The sequence below is a fragment of the Excalfactoria chinensis genome, chromosome 5 (assembly GCF_039878825.1).
Source record: "Excalfactoria chinensis isolate bCotChi1 chromosome 5, bCotChi1.hap2, whole genome shotgun sequence".
Taxonomy (NCBI): domain Eukaryota; kingdom Metazoa; phylum Chordata; class Aves; order Galliformes; family Phasianidae; genus Excalfactoria; species Excalfactoria chinensis.
In genome coordinates, this window is record NC_092829.1 from 18,104,528 (window position 1) to 18,120,567 (window position 16,040).

General features: G+C 36.5%; 1 protein-coding gene across 1 annotated transcript in view; it reads left to right on the forward strand.

Moving 5' to 3' along the window:
* Positions 1 to 313: 313 nt before the first annotated feature.
* CEP128 (centrosomal protein 128) overlaps positions 314 to 16,040 on the forward strand; it is an 83,183-nt gene continuing 67,456 nt past the window's right edge. Inside the window, exons 1-8 of the mRNA XM_072338965.1 lie at positions 314 to 474; positions 5,240 to 5,400; positions 7,320 to 7,406; positions 8,579 to 8,705; positions 9,682 to 9,803; positions 10,573 to 10,664; positions 11,377 to 11,449; positions 15,657 to 15,773. Coding sequence (XP_072195066.1) covers positions 5,254 to 5,400; positions 7,320 to 7,406; positions 8,579 to 8,705; positions 9,682 to 9,803; positions 10,573 to 10,664; positions 11,377 to 11,449; positions 15,657 to 15,773 — 765 coding nt within the window. The 5' untranslated portion in view covers positions 314 to 474; positions 5,240 to 5,253. The remainder of the gene's footprint in view (positions 475 to 5,239; positions 5,401 to 7,319; positions 7,407 to 8,578; positions 8,706 to 9,681; positions 9,804 to 10,572; positions 10,665 to 11,376; positions 11,450 to 15,656; positions 15,774 to 16,040) is intronic.

Consider the following 16,040-nt stretch of genomic DNA (forward strand, 5'->3'; position numbering starts at 1 on the left):
GCCACAGCTTGCTTGCTCTCTTTCTGTTTATTTACATTATGTTTAGAGAACGTAGATATTTGTAAACATTAGCGTGCATTTTGTAAAGCTGTATCTTTTAAACACATTTATAAGCACCTCTGTACATCACGGACTGCGCTCTATCGTAGCGGCTACTGCAAGAAGCGGGGAGCAACCCCACAGCCCTCTGCCCACCGGGACCCCCGCAACCGCGGCCTCAAAAGGGCCAACGGCTCACGGAGGGGCGGAGCGTGGCCTCTAGTTATTCCTCCTGCGGGTATCCGCCGCTTGCCTCGTCCGGCTGCCCCGCAAGGCTTTTTGGGAGTTGAAGTTCTCCGTTTCTCCTTCCTTAAGGCCGAACTGCAACTTGAGAACTACGTGTCCCATAGTAACCTCGTGGGCTGCCCAGGCTCCCGGAAGGCGGCTCTGCCCGCCGGTGTCAAGGCGGCCAGTTCAAGTTGCCATAGCGGCGAGGTGAGGAGGGTGGGAAGCTTTAGTGGGGAAGGGGTTTGGCTGCGTCCCGGGGAGGTGGGGCTCAGGCGGGGGTGCGGTGGGGGTTGGGGGCTGCGCCTTGCGCTGCTGGTGGCACGTGGGGAGGCGCTGCCCTGAGCAGCGCGGTGACGGCGGCGGGTTGCTCCTGCGGGACCAGTGCGGGGCCTCGGGAGCAGGCGGGCGGTCCGCTAGGAGTTAAGGCGGCCGGGGACCCTCGGGATGGGATCGGGTGTTGGTAAAGCCAGGTTACGTGAGTGTGCTCGGTGTGAACGGAATGAGAGTCGTTCTCTGTGCCGTGCTTTGAAGAGCTCAGTGAGCGTGATGTCACGTGTTGGTGGTAAATGTAGTTCTGGAAGCACGGTGCTGGTGTGTCTGCTTGTGGCATCGGGTTCCTGAATGCTTTTGGCACAAACAGAAGCACTACAGGTAAAAGGGTTGCCAGGTATCGTGCTGTCCCTTTTTGGAACCGCTCTCAGTCCTTATCTGGTTCACCCATAACTATAAGGCTTCGCTCACGGCTTTACCACTCAGTTACCTAGTGATGGATTAGCGTATGTGGGGATAAACAAATAGAAGCGCTTGGGAAGCAGTCGGGCTGTGCGTGCCCAACTCATCTGCTAGCTTTAGGCTGCGGGCTGCTCGTCGAGCTGCTGTTACCCTGCGGGTCGCTGCAGGAAGGTCCCCCGTCGTCTCGGCGCACTGTGCACTAACCAGGGACGGCGCCTGGGAGAGCTGGCGTGTTTCTTACTGCAAGAAACGTTATGGCCTGAGTAGGTACATTAACTGTACATTAGAAGACCCAAATAAAAAGCAAAACTGACCACAAACGTTTCTTGCTGTCACATAGGTTATATGGTTGTGAGCTGCAGTCAGTGTAGTTTTTTGGAAAAAGTGGTGATAATTCTTTTCTGGTTTACATTAATGCAGCAAATATCCACGCATAGTATTTGTACACATCTCTGCTCTGTATGATCTTGGTGTTTGTAGTTCGTTTGTTTGTTTTTTAACCTCAAATAAAACTTCTGTAACTCCTTTAAAAATGAGGATGTTGCTTTGTATGAAATGATCCTTCTCCAACTTAAAAGTGCCTACAGTTCCTCTATGGTTGTTTATAATAGCAAGGAAGAATGCTATGTAACTATAAATGGGAACTTTTCTTCAAGTCTGTGTAGTGTTGCCTTTTAGATTTCTGCCATTTACTGCCCTTTCCTTAGTACCTTAACCACTTAGTATCCTGATGAGCTAATTTTGGTCAGCTGAAAACAACACCATCAGTTGTATTACTGTAAATCTTCATTTCCGTTTTGTTTTCTTCAGTGGTGTTCCTGTTCTGATTTTCACTCTGATGATTGAGGTACTTCTCAGAATTATTATCAACACCTTTCTCTCTTCTGCCATGAGTTCTATAATCATCTAATGAGAGGTGCACATAGAACTGTGTGCAGTGACCAGTTGCTTTGAATTTGGGAAAATGTAAAGAATTTTGTTCCTGTCAGCTGACATTCAATAACTAATCTTTGGGATTCTGCTGGCTTATACCATTTTGTCTTAAAGCGAATTAGAGTGCTGAACTGATGAAGAGTGTTTTGACATGTTTTTTCTCTATGCAGGTATCCTTAAGAAGCCCCATTTCACTAATGTGAAATTATTAATGTTGTGAAAGATGTTATTTTGGGATTCTTTGGTATAGAAAGAAATGTGACCTCATGGAAGTGAGAATTAAGTCTTATTTTTCTCTTGGAGCTGTTAAGCTATCAGACAAGCTGAATGAATTGCATAAAGTAAGGTTAGTTTTTCTGGACTCAGAAGATACTTATGTGCAATATTTTACATACAGAGTAAATGTAACACGCTCTTTCTGCATATTTAGGGAGTAAAATAATTTGTTTTCTGCGAACTGCAGATTTGAAGAATCTAATTTTCTTGAAACAACATTTACTATGACTTTGTAGTTGAGATAAAATGTGTTGGGTACAGGTCCTCAACTGTTTGCTGAGATTATTAAAGATGAATGTACTTCAAATGTAAGAATGATAAGTGGAAATATGGTGGTACAAAGGCCTGTGGACAAATAAAGAGTAGATTCCCTTGGATTAATGACTCAGGGCTGGGTTTCTGATCTCTTCTAGGGCTGATCTTGTGCTTTATTTTTAGTATGGCCATTAATAGCATTGAGAGATTGCTTGGTGTCTTAAAAACATTTTCATGAAGTGCACTGAAGATGAGGATGTTTGTTATTTTGAGGAGAGTGGTTGCCAAATCCATTGTTTACTGGATTTTGAGTGATTGTGCTGCCTCTTGTATGTAGTGGGCAAGAACATTAAAAACATAAAATAAAAAACAATACCCCCCAAACAGGTGATGATTTTTCTTTGAGAGAGAAATATCTTTTTATGCTTATCAGTGATAAAAGTGGTTTGTGTGCTAGAATATGGACTGTGCTGATGTCTGTGTGAGTTTGCAGTAAAGACTGATGGGGAAAACACAGCTTAATACAGTGATTAGCAAGATGTTATGCTAAAAATTGAACTTACTCCACACTGTCATTACTACTTGTGCTTTATTTCTTTTCTTCTTCTCTCTTTGAAAATATCCAGTATTCCTTGTTTTTTTTTTTTTTTTTTTTTTTTTTTTTTTTTTTTTCCCCCCCAGTGCTCAGTGTTCATGCTTGCTTAGCCTCATTTAGACTTAATTTCACTTGACTGGAGTGAGACATACTGGAACAGTGATTGCTGATACTGGCAGTCAGAGTGTGCTTTAGTAAGATAAGGGGAGCAAAGATGAGATAAATTCCTCACTTTAGAAAACAGCTGTGGGGAATATTGGTGTACTTAAGCAGAAACTGCTTACATTGATTTACTCTCATATTCCAAAAGTTTCTATCCAAGTCTAGCAGACACAAATTTATGTCCTTTTAATAAGACTCTGGAGAAACATCACGTGGCGTGTATATAAAATACAGCATAAGAGTTAAATCTCATCCATGGTTTCTTTGGGAAGCTTCTGTTTTAGTGGCTACAAGAACAATATCTTTACTATGGCTTTTTCTTGGATCTACTACAGGATCAAAAGGAATTAAAAAAAAAAGTCTTTTTTTTTTTTTTTTTTTTTTTTTTTTCCTTGTCCCCTGAAATAACATAGATTCAGACTGCTTCTCCAAACTGATATTGCTAGCATAAATCTCAATGGTAGTAACTCCATGAACACTGGGGAGACTGCTGCATTGTGTAATAATTTAAGAAGTTCTATCTTAACCTAGTTTTACAGGGTTGCGATTTTGATCTGTTAATGCTTGATTTTGCTACAGCAGTCATTACTGATCCAAGCTCTTGTCAATTTTTTCTTTCAGTTTTCTCACCACTACCTTGCCACTCTCAGTCCCCACTCTTTTCTCACAAGCTACATCTTTTCTACCTCAAATTATTTTTGAGTTTGATTCAAGCAGGTTTCTTTAACCTCAGCACAGCCACAGGGTGATGTTGAATGCAAGGTGGGTAAAAGTAGTAGTATTTCACTGTTTATGAAAGTAGCTTTTTTTCCCCCCCATCTTTTAAGATGTTAAATTTTTCTTTCTAGGACATTACATTGTCAATGCGTACTGAACTTGGATTACTGTCTACCAAGTATAGTTGTTGTTTTTTGTTTTTTTTTGTTTTTTTTTTGTTTTTTTGTTTTTGTTTTTTTTTAATTCTCCTCTGATTCTTCTGCCAGCATCTATAAACTTCTGCAAATGTAATAAACATATTCCATTCTATTATCAGGTAAGCTAAAGAAAAAATGTAGTAGAATTACTGTAGGTTCTTACTTGATTTTTCTCCATTTGACACAACTTCTTTATGAATTTTGATGTTCAATCATTTCACTTCCTTTTTATTAAAGCTTAATTTGGTTCATTTTTCTTTAGCTTAATTTTGTGTATGTCATGAGCGTTTAATGCTTTGTTTGTTTAAAAGTAACCTCTACTTCCTCTTTCTTGTTTAACAAACTCTAGTTACCTATTATTGGCACAACTGATTTGATATCAACTCATACATTGCTTTTCTTTTTTTTTGAGTAAAGCTATTATACTAGAAACTTAAAATAGCCTATTTTTGTTTTTTTCCACATATTAAAATTAAACTGATAAGTGTGTCATTTCTGGCCCCAATTTTCTTTCTTTTCTTTTAAAGACTCAGTATTTGCCTTCTATCATAATGTCTCAAGTTCTTGAGTCATTAAAGACACTGCTTCTTAATCTTTCTTTGCATAATCAGGGGTATTAGTTGAGCGCAGTCAATCTGTACATAGCCTAGAATTGAGGGAGGGAGAAACAAAGGGAGAATGGTTCTGATAGAATAGGATAGGGTAGTTTGGTTGGAGCCTATAAAGACTGCAGTGCCCAACTGCCTGGTCACGTGAGAGCTTCATCAATTGTTCTGCTCTCTTGATGTCTCTATTGTGTATTTTACAGAGAGAATTTGTTTTCAGCTGTGATTTTTGCCTGTGTACTGAACAGCTAGTAGTGTAGAGAATACATCTGTTGGTTAAGTTCTGTTCAAAATAAGTCTCCTTCTTGCATGTTGGCCCCTGCTTCATGGTGTGAACAAGCATAATAACTGAGGAACACTTGGTAGATGTGCCTCTGAAGTACATCCTGCTAGTGTAGTGGTCTGAGTAGTTTATGAAGTTGCTTTGGGAATATTGTATGGCTTGGATTTGTTCAGTTACAATCAGGATTTAACATTCATTTTCTGCTCTTTCAACCTAGGTTGCAAGATTCTGATGGCAGATTCATCCAGTGATTCGGACAACTTTTTTAGGGCTCGAATAGGAAGATGGCCTCCTTCAAGGGCATCCCACAACAGAGCTCGGAACTATGGTGCTGAAAAAGTTACAGAGAAGATTCATACGCTAGCAAGCACTTTACAGGTTGCTTACGAAATACTGTTTCAAAGTATATAAACAGTTTGTAAAGAAAAATCAAAAAAGTGAAAAATTTTCATTTCTGAAGTTGTGCAATGTATTGGTAGTGATGAGAAACGTTGCTTTCTGCGTAAGCCAACAGATATTATGTATCTGATCATGTTGCCTCGGAGGTGGAATTAGGTAGCTTGATGCTACGTGGAATAACAACTAACTGAAAGCATAATGGAATACTGTTAGAAATAATAATGTGTTTAGCAAAACTACTAATAAAATTAATGAACTGAATAATGCAGAAAACCCTTTCATATCATTACAAATGATGCTGAATTTTGTAGTGGAAACTTCCAGCCTCATCTTTTACAGTCTACAATTTTCAAGTTCTATATAAAGAAAATAGGCAGGCAGTCTAATCTGTTCCTCATAACAGAGGAATCATAACTTCAATAATTTGTAGATGTGGAACAGCACAGTGAGAAGCAGTACTTGTCAACCTGGAGTAGATCCATACCTGAGCAGGAAAAAGTGTTCAACTAATTTCTGCTTCTTCAGTGGAGGCAAGAGAGCAGGTTTATTTTGCACATAGGAGGAGGTGTTTAAATGACTGGACATCATTTATCACTTGAAGTCATTCACATTCATCAGTATGAAAAAATTAACCTTGTGGTGAGAATCCCTGTTCTAGCTAACAGTCCTAAGAACTTGGAACAAGCAGACTTGTACATTATTGCTTGTGCTTAATTATTGTTTCACCTAAAATAAATAAATGTATATACACACATACATAGTATGTGAGGAGAGAAAAGATGTGCTCAATGCTGAGGTCAAACTTCAGAACTTCTTGGCTGAAAAGTGATCATCAGACTAGAAGGTTAAGTTAATAACAGTGTAATATGGCTTTTTTTTTTTTTTTTTTTTTTTTTTTTTTTTTTTTTTTAACCTCTGTCCTTGGGGTTTTTGTGTTCCAATCTAACCTCTTTCTGGCTGCTCTTCTGAGAATCTGATTTTAAGCTAATGGCTTCTCAGCAGACCTACCACCATACCCTCTCATTCTTCACCTGGTTCAGGCTTCATTGTGTAGAAAAATTGTGCTGAAGAGTAGGGTAGGACTGCAGCCATCTGGCTGAAGACATTTTAAGCTACTGTGAAACTGTTATATAAACTAAATAATGGTATTTTGGTCAAGTTGCTCCACAGTAAAGAATGCAATATTTATGTCTTGACTCAGTCATCTTTAACTTGGCATTTCTTCCCATTATTGTGTAGTTTTATGTAAGCTGTGATAAACGCTGTGCATGCCATAGATAAATAGTGTCTTGAGGGCGATGTAATCTTGCATTAAACTTTAAGAAAGTATATTTATGTTGACCTCTTAAATAGGATGCTGATTTCCTGCCATCAATAAAATGTCACCTGAGAGCCTTTATAACCATTTCTTTAATTTCTTCATGGAAGTTTTAAAATGTGGCTTTAGAGTATCTGCTATATCTCTGCTTTCCTTTGTCTGCTTGGTGAACTTCCTTACCTTCGATAAATATGTTGATCTTCAGGAATTTATTTCTCTGTTTTGCCAGCAAAATAGAAGAAAGTTACTTTAAGATCTCTGTATAAAAATATATACTTTTTTTCTGGTGAGTGGCCGAGTATTTACACTTCTTTTGTCTGCTGTTTAAAACAAACAAACAAACAACAGAAAAAACCCCACCACGTTGTATTTTATTTTTTTTTTTTTAGCTTCTCTGTACTTCTTCAGATTTTGGCTTCTTAAATAGGGTTTGGAATTTTTGTATGCTTAGACCCTTGTTTTATTAACAAGCTACTTGTTTTATTATTCATTAATCAGGAATAGTGAAGACAACAGTGATGTTAGATTGTTGGAGATTTCTATTTGACTTTTCTTCCTGAAACATTATTTTATTTTTAAGGATACCAACAGAAACCTGAGGCATGTTGACCATCTGCTGGGGCAATACAGGGAATACAACAAAGAACAAACAGAAGCAATAGCAACTGTGAGCAACTTTCAGTTTGTCTTCTCTTAAATCTTTTTTTCTTCCTAGTAGTATTCACAGTTGAAAACTTGGCAGTGATGGGTAGAATATATCAAGAGTTAAGTAGATGTTAACTTTTTGTAGTTACTTGAGCAGCCTACTCCAAAATTCAGTTGTATGTTATACAATAAAACTCCAGTTTCTGAAATTTTATTACTTTTCTGATTTATCGACTCCAAGGAGGTTATGTTGTAGTATGAAAGCCTCGGAAGTACAATGTGCAAATAGGCCATGTACATTTTGTGTCACTAGTTTTTTTTCTATGATTCTACAATAGCTTCTGAATCCAGCAAACACTTTTCTCTAAATTTCAGATGAATAGAAGTTTTAGTAAAATCCAGGGTTATGCAGATTTGAAAGCAGCTGTCTGAACAGAGGTTATAAAATAAATTAATGTCTTTAGGACAAGAGGGATCTATAACTTTGTTTCAAACTTACTGCATCTGGTACTTCCTTGAAACTTAGTTACAAGGCAGTATTATTTGATATGTTGAAGTGGACTGAAGAGGGGAAGAAATCCTGAATCTATAGAAACAAAGAAGCACTTCCTTTTGAGAGCACTTCCTGTCCCCCCAACAGTTTCTTTCTTGGTTTATGGAGTTTTGATAAAGTAATACAATGAAAACACTTTAGAAAAAACCTAAGCAAACTTGAAAAGATAAAGTGAAGATTTAAAATAGTGTTTTAAGCTTTAGGAAAAAAAACAAACAAGGCACCCAGGCGATCCAACTCTCTTAATTTCTGCAATAATAAAATAACAATTTAGCAACTGTGTATATATCCCTGTTAGGAGAGGAGGGATGATCCTCTAAAAATAGAGATTTTGTGGACTTTCAGATAAAGGTGTGGTAAAAGTGAGAGGTTTAAAACCAGAGTTGGCTTATTGTAGATATACAAGTATTCCTGGTGCATCTATATTTTAAGAAACTTAATATTTGATACTGCCAACATTGAAAACTTGTTTTACAACAGCTAGGAGAATATTATGTATATGAGAGAACCAAGGAAAGCCACTGTTTGTTCATGATGAAACTTGGCTTAAAAAGTGCTCTCATTATCTTAATGATTTAAGATTATTTGCATGCTATTGTATATGTCTTTGTTTATATTTCGGTAAACTGATTTCTTTGCAGTTAAAAGAAACATTGGAACAGTCTATAGGTCAGCTAAAGAGTCAACGACTAAGTGGAAACTCTGGAATGAGAAGTGCTTCTCTCTCAAGCTTGTACCCTAGTGATCTGGATGGAGAAACAGTGCCAGGTAAAATACTTAAAGTGCTTGAATGTACTTAAATTATGTCATTATGTGGAAATAAAACTGTATAAAGATATTGACATGAAGAGCTATCGTTAATTTCTTCAAAGAAATTCATTTTAGAAATTTGGAAGACCTGTGTTAAGTTTAGGAGTTGTTTACTTGGTAAATGCCTATAGCTTTCCAGTATGTATTTTCTTTTCTGATATCTCAAGAAATCTAAATAATCCACTGATAGTTGCTATGGAGAAAACTGCCTTGTCTGCTGCATGGGTTGTAGCTATGTGTAAGTTGTAGTTAGTCCAAAAGATTGTATCTTCTGAAGCTTACTTCACAGCAAAAAATAAAATGTAAATTTTAAATACATAAGATAATGGACACGTAGGTAAAATCATACTCAGTGAAAAAGGAGGAGATAAAATGATGTACTTTTCTGTAGGTTTTACTATTTTTCTTATACATCTCTTGAAAAATTCATTATTTTTTAGGTTAATGTGTATTTGGGAGGAATATTCATGTCAGGAATAGCATTAAATGCATTTTAGGAGAAAACATTAAAATTTTCTTTTTATTCCTAATGTAAATTCTAAAGATTTTTATTCTAGTTTGAAGCTTCAGTATATCCAAACAGAAAAGAATCCAGTGCTCAAATAGATAAAATTTGAGGAAATTATCTACCTACTTCCTTTACCCTTCATCTGTATCTGTATATACATATACATGTATATGAATCTGTATAACAAAATATTTTGACTGTAGAAGAATCCTGGGGAGAGCTAAACAAGTATGCCTGTGAATTTTAGGTAACTTCAGTAATTTACCTGCAATGTGATCCATATTCACAAGATGAAGCACGAGTTTTTCTCAAAGCAAAATTAATAGTTTTCTGTATATTAAAAAAGATAATAATAAAAAATAGTGAATTTTTTTTTTTTTTTTTTTTTTTTTTTTTTTTTTTTCCCTTGTCTTTTATCACATAAAGGGATCCACCACTTTGTGCCTACATCTCCTCTCAGGGATCATGGAGACTCACGGGGCAATAGACATCGGAGGTCTAGATCTGCAAGTGTTCGATTTATCAACGAGGCTGACAATTTGAATCAGGTTTTAACAAGAGTTGCTAATGAGAGTTCTTTCCCCAAGCAGACAGTGTGTGTCTATCAGGCTCTTTGATTTTACATCAGATGAAGTTATTTTGATGGTGAAGCTAAGGATGTTTCAGCGATGAAATACTTTTTCAGTGTTCTATGCAATTTTTTATTAAACAGTAATCTCTTAACCATCAGTGTCCTGAAGTTTCATATGATTCTGTCTTCATAGATTTAAAAGAAAGTGAATGGCGTGATATCAAAAGTGATTAAAATAATTTCTGTACGTTCTAGTTTCTGAAAACGTCATAATACTTTGCTTGGTCACTTGCAATTTTACATGTTGTCTTTCTTTAGTAGTACATGTAGCTGGGCAGAACTTTTTCCTCATTTGTACTAGCATTTATTAGCAGGAAATGTCTGTCCTGACTTTAACTGTTCAAATCTTTCAATTTGCCTTGCATTAAGTTAAAAAAGGTGATGCAATGTCAGATAATTAAAATGAAAGCATAGAAAAAACATGGTTGGGAAACTTAGTTTAGCAAATAATGGACTGAAAATCAATGGCAAATGAGCAAGTGTTGTGAAGGGTTGTTAGAAACAGAAACACACTTGCTTCATCCAGGCTGATCTGCAATTCATGTGGACTTGTTTCATGCATTATTTTTATCTGCTGCTTTCTATTTAATATTTTCTTTTAAAAGGTGTGTATAGATGTACTTTTGAAATATCACAGATAAAAGCATTCTTAAGCCTTGGCTTAATTTATGTACTTTTACTTACAGCTGCATTCTTTTCACCAGTCTCTTCGTGATCTTAGTAGTGAACAAGTTCGTCTCGGAGATGACATCAGTCGGGAGCTTTCAAGAAGAAATAGGTATAGACAGAATATAACTTGTATGTGAACAACAATGGAGAAAATAGTTTGTGCTTCTAAATAATAAATTATTCATCTGTACACTGTACCAGTACATCTGTACAGCTATTACTATGAATGGCTTGTTACACATCCTCTTGTGCAGTATTTCAAGGTGTAAATAGCAAGTGCAAGTTCTGATTTGTATAGAATATGTGGCTTCCTTCCTTTTTTATACGTATACAAAAAGAAAAGGCGTTGGGAATTTCTGTTAGTAAAACTTTGCTCTTTTTATGTTCTTGATACTGGAGTTTCATGAGGACAAGCTCTCATTCAGGCCATAATGTTTTGGTTATTTCAGTACATGCTGTTTCAATGTATGATGTTTTTCTAATAACAATAACAGGAATTAGTACTCTTCTTCTCAGTAAGAACTAGTCCTGTTCAATAGGATTGTGTCGGTGTCTTCCTAATTTTGTACTTGTTGATCTGATATCTGGTATTTCAAATTAGATCGCACCATTATTAGGTGCTCTATTATCTTCACTAGAGAAATGGAAATTCTTTCTGTCCACTTGAGGCTGGTCTCCAATGATGCTAGGAGTATAGAAGCTGTAGAATGAATTCAAGTAGCCTAAAAATCCACAAGATTGTTGCTGCTTAAAATTAACCCAGTTGATCCTTAGTTTTTGCACTGCAGAATATTAAGTCTTGCCTGTATTTTTCTGTGAAGGGCTGATGCAGAAATGAGAGAGACTCTAGCGGAATTGTCTGAAAAGCTCACTGAGTCCCGAAGACAAGAAACGGTGAGTGTGCCTAACAAGAAAAGATCATGTATGTTTAATATTCTAAGCAAGTTGTGGGTTACTGTTTATTTTGGTACTCAGCAACATGTATTAGTATGTATATCTGAACAGGATCCTCACTAGACCAGGTAAGATTGTTGTAATAATATCCTTCCTTAATAAAATTAGCAGAACAAGTGTGTTTATCTATGGTACTTGTGTAAAGTAAAAGTGAATATTTTACAGTTGGGTGTGCAGTGAAGTTGTCTAAACATTCAGTTCTGGAGAAAGCTGCTGTTTGAACATAGTTTTGAACACTTCAATAAATGCAATAGATACCTTTTGAGAGATAGACATTAGGTTTTCCTGTGTTAAATAAGCTTCTATTTCAACCATGAAATCTGAGTGTTTTTTTTCCCTCTTCCTTCCCACCTCCCTATCCTTTTCAATTCTTATCATCTGTGCAGTCTTCTGAAATGAATGAGTCTCTTGGGATTATGCTCTTCTCTGAAGGCACTGTGGCAAATGTTTCAAAGGAGACAGTGCAGCTGTGATTGTCTCTTTTTTGCCTCTTGTATCTGGTGGAAGGAGACTAATTCTAGTGTTTTGAGATGGAAGTCAAATCAGAGTATTGCTGCAGGCATGAGAGAAGATGAGAACTCCACATTTAGGTAGGAAAATCCTGTAGGTAGTTCCAGACTCAGACTTGAGTCTATGCTTTTTGTGCGTGCTAAAGTGAAGTAATACTAACTTTGCAGAGCAAGTTGGGTTGTGTAGTTATTTTCTTCAAGATGGCTGACCTTGCACTAAAGTTGCATAAGTTAGTACTAAGTGATCTGGCAAGATCTTTAGTTATGCATTTGTCATTGATATCAGTATTGTAGGCAAAAGCAAATTCTTGACATCAACAGGCTTAATTATTGTACTTGTGCAGATGATATAGAGCAGAGATTCAATAAACTATAATCTATCAATACCACTTAATGTGATGGAATTAATCAGCAGAGGAAGACTTCCCTTTTCAGCCTTCCTAGAAGAGTTTAGCAGGGTGTCTTTGTTAGAATGTTAGCTCTGTTTATCTGGTGGGGAATACTTCTATGCTTGCAAGACTGTTTTTGCTGTTGCCTGTTTCTCAGTATACTATTTTTCCCCTCTCTAATGTCCCATGAAATTAACGTGCTCTTATGTTTTAAGCAGGATAGTTCACAAGAAAATGGCTTCTGCAGCTGACCAGAGTACAGCTGTTCTGTGCCTTTGAATCAGAGAAACTAACCTTCCTCTTCAATCTTCTGGAATTCTGGCAGCCACTGTCTTAATTTTTGAAAAAAATAAACAGCTTTTTGTTTGTGACCTACTACAGCAAGTTTTCAAGACTAGAAATCAGATGTCGCAGATTTTATCTGAGTGAAGCAAGAAGTGAGAGATGTGCAGTGTAACGAGGAAAATCTATTTTTTTTTTTTTTATTTTAATGATAAGGGGAATAGAAATAGAATAGTAATTCTTTTCAAGGATGATAGTTTCTCTCCCAAATAAAGTTTTGAAAGCTGAAACATTTAATGATACACTTCTAATGAGGACAATAATGCTGTAGTTGGCTGCAGAGACATCATTTTCCGAGACAGGCATTGCCACCTTGGTTTTAAATGGGATGTTCTTTACTTTGTGCTTGATTGATGATAGTAGGTGGCGCTTCTTAACAGTCAAATCCATTTTTAGCAATTTTGCTGCTAAATGGAAGCCTAACACAGAGGCGGAGCTCTTAGCATCATGAGTATTGTTCAGTTAGTCTGTGGTGCTGAAAAGGCATTTTATGTCATGTAGAACCTCTGTGTTCCTTGTACTGTTCTTCAGTGAATCACTTTTCTACACTAAAGCTTTTGCTCTAGAAGACAAGATACATACTGTTATGGTAGGAATGTTGTCCTGAATTAGGGTCATCTGGGATAAAAGTAAGATAATTGAGTTTTAGTCTCTTCTTCGTGTGCTGCTTGCTTACTTAATGGCTCTAATCTTTCTAATGTCTTTAGTCCTATTATTGCATGTCGTGCATTCTGTGATAAACTAAGGAAGGCCAGAAAGGCTATAAAACCAGGAAACACAATTCTTAAGTGTACACTAGTGTAGACTGGGTAACTGTCATCTTGCAAGAGCTACATTTTTAGCTGGTGTATAGGTACTTCATGTGGCTAATAAACAAAAACTATATGAGAAGAAAGGACACTTGTTATAAATCAAGTCCCATGCATGGCTTTTAATATGTCAAGTACTCAAATGGGCAATGGATAGAGTAAAATATTTCCAGACAGCATGGTTGGATTATTGGACTGTACTGAAAAATTTGTAACTGAGAATTTGCTCCATTAGTGTTATTGTGGTGTTTCTATCTGTATGGGAAATTAGTAATCACAGCCTGAATCTCTGATTAATCAGCTGAAGCAAGTGTCGGGTCAGCTGTGGGAGCACAGGTGAGAGTAATTTAGCTGTGCTCCTGGAAGAGGTTAGCTTGACTCCACCTCCTCTAGACCTCATTTAATGGCTGATCACCACTAAGACAGTATCTCTTTGAGATTGCTCCTTGGTGGAGGTTGTCTCAATGTTTCCCAGCAGACTGAAGGCTTCTATACAGGTGAGTTTTTCCTGTAGATAACCTTTGAAAATTTATTACCAGCTCTCTTGTACGATTACCATCTTTACATTATTGTCACCGTTCACTATCTGTTGTTGTTTCCATGGAAGTAAATAAGAGGCATTACTTTTGGAAAAACCTACGTAGTTGGAATAGCTTGTGATATTGCAAATTTTATATTTATGAAATAACATTATCTGAAGAAAAAGCTTCAGCATATGGAGGAAATGAGAGTTGGACAAATATCCAAAAATAGTTAATGCAAATTATCTTTAAAAAAAAAATAAAAAAATACATATATATATATATATAGGAAGTGCAGGAGTATACTTATATTTGAATATTTGACTGAATGAGAAGCTCTTAATTTACTTAAGGCAGAGTGTAAAAGCTAAAATATTTTGAAACAACCTCATACATGTTAGCTGAGATACTTAACTGTCTGAAGTGGTCTTAAAATTGCTGCTGAAGTTTTTTGTTGTCTCTTAAATATTTACTGATCAATTTCTGGAAAAAGCAAGCTCTCTCTTACAGTTGTGTATGAATACTCTAAAATTGTGATTAATTGCGAACTGACCACAAACAAGGAACCATTTCTATCTGACACATTCCTTTTGTAAAGATATAAGGACTGTATTATTTTTATAGTACTCATGAAGCTCAGAGCATAAATGTGTCATTAATTGTTACTTTTGCTACATAACTGTTCTTGTTTAAATTTTCTGTCCATACACATGCATATTGTTCTTAGAAGCATGTTTAGTGAAAATTTGTTCACTCCATATGTATATACAAGAAACTTGTTGAATCGTGTTTTAAATCTTTTTTCTTTTCTTTTCTCTCTCTCTCTCTTTTTTTTTTTTTTTTTTTTTTTTTAAAGTACGGAGGAAACATTATGTAATTGTTTTCCTTACTAATCTTCAGCTTAAATGGTGTAAATTTACTTTGCTGCCCACAAGAGGGTGCTGTCTGCTAGCAGCTTGAAAAGCAAAACTATTGTAGCTTAAGGTTGGATTATTGTATTAACACAGATTGCTTTCACAAATGACAGATTTTTATTTGCACTTGTTTGCATGTGAATTGGTAAAATATTGGGAAAAAATCTTAAAGTTTATGTGCTATCGCACAATTATTCTCCAGTACTTATGTCTTGTTTACTGCTTGTCTCTCATGGGTTTCCGAAAATAAAGAATTTTTTTGTTTTGGTTTTGTTTTACATACAGGGAATGTGAAGGAAGTGACTCTCTAGAGATTAATTAGGCCTGTGGCAGCAGAGAAGCTAAGATTTATTTATTGTGGCCTCAGCTTAGGTGGCACCAAGCTTGGTATTGACATATTTAGCACTTTATTAGAACTACCACTGTGCAAAAAAGTAACATAAATGAAGAAGGAGGGTAGTACTAGCAAGATAGCAATATTGAGTACTCAGTGCTATAACTCCGTTTTTTTGCTGTACAGTTCCAAATCTTGCTTAAAAAAATAAGTCATTTCATTTTCCTTTCATCCTGCCCCATACTTTCTTTACCATTTTCTCCACTGTTATCTCTGTATGTGGTTAAAATACACCCTAATTTCCTGCAGGTTTTTATTTTCCTTTGAAGGTTTCTGCACGTGTAGAGAGAAGACTTCAGGAGATAGAACAAGAAATGCATGCTGAAAGACAGCTTGTAGAAAGGCGCCAGGACCAACTGGGACAGATGTCTGTTCAATTACAAGAGGTATGCAAATGAAAACTTCCTCCATACTCAAGATCAAATAAAAACTCCTGATACTCAGGATCAAATTGAGATTTTCCTGTTTTTGTGACCCTGTGTCTGGCAAACTGGCAAAAGTGCCCATACTTATGATGTGTTCTCTTAACTGTATCAAGCCTACTTCCTCTTGATTTGCTGACCAGGTGTTAAGACCAGGTTGTCTGTGTTACTCATGGTACTTTGCCTAGATTTAGACCTTTTTTGATAGCTAGCACAAACGTTCATTAAAGA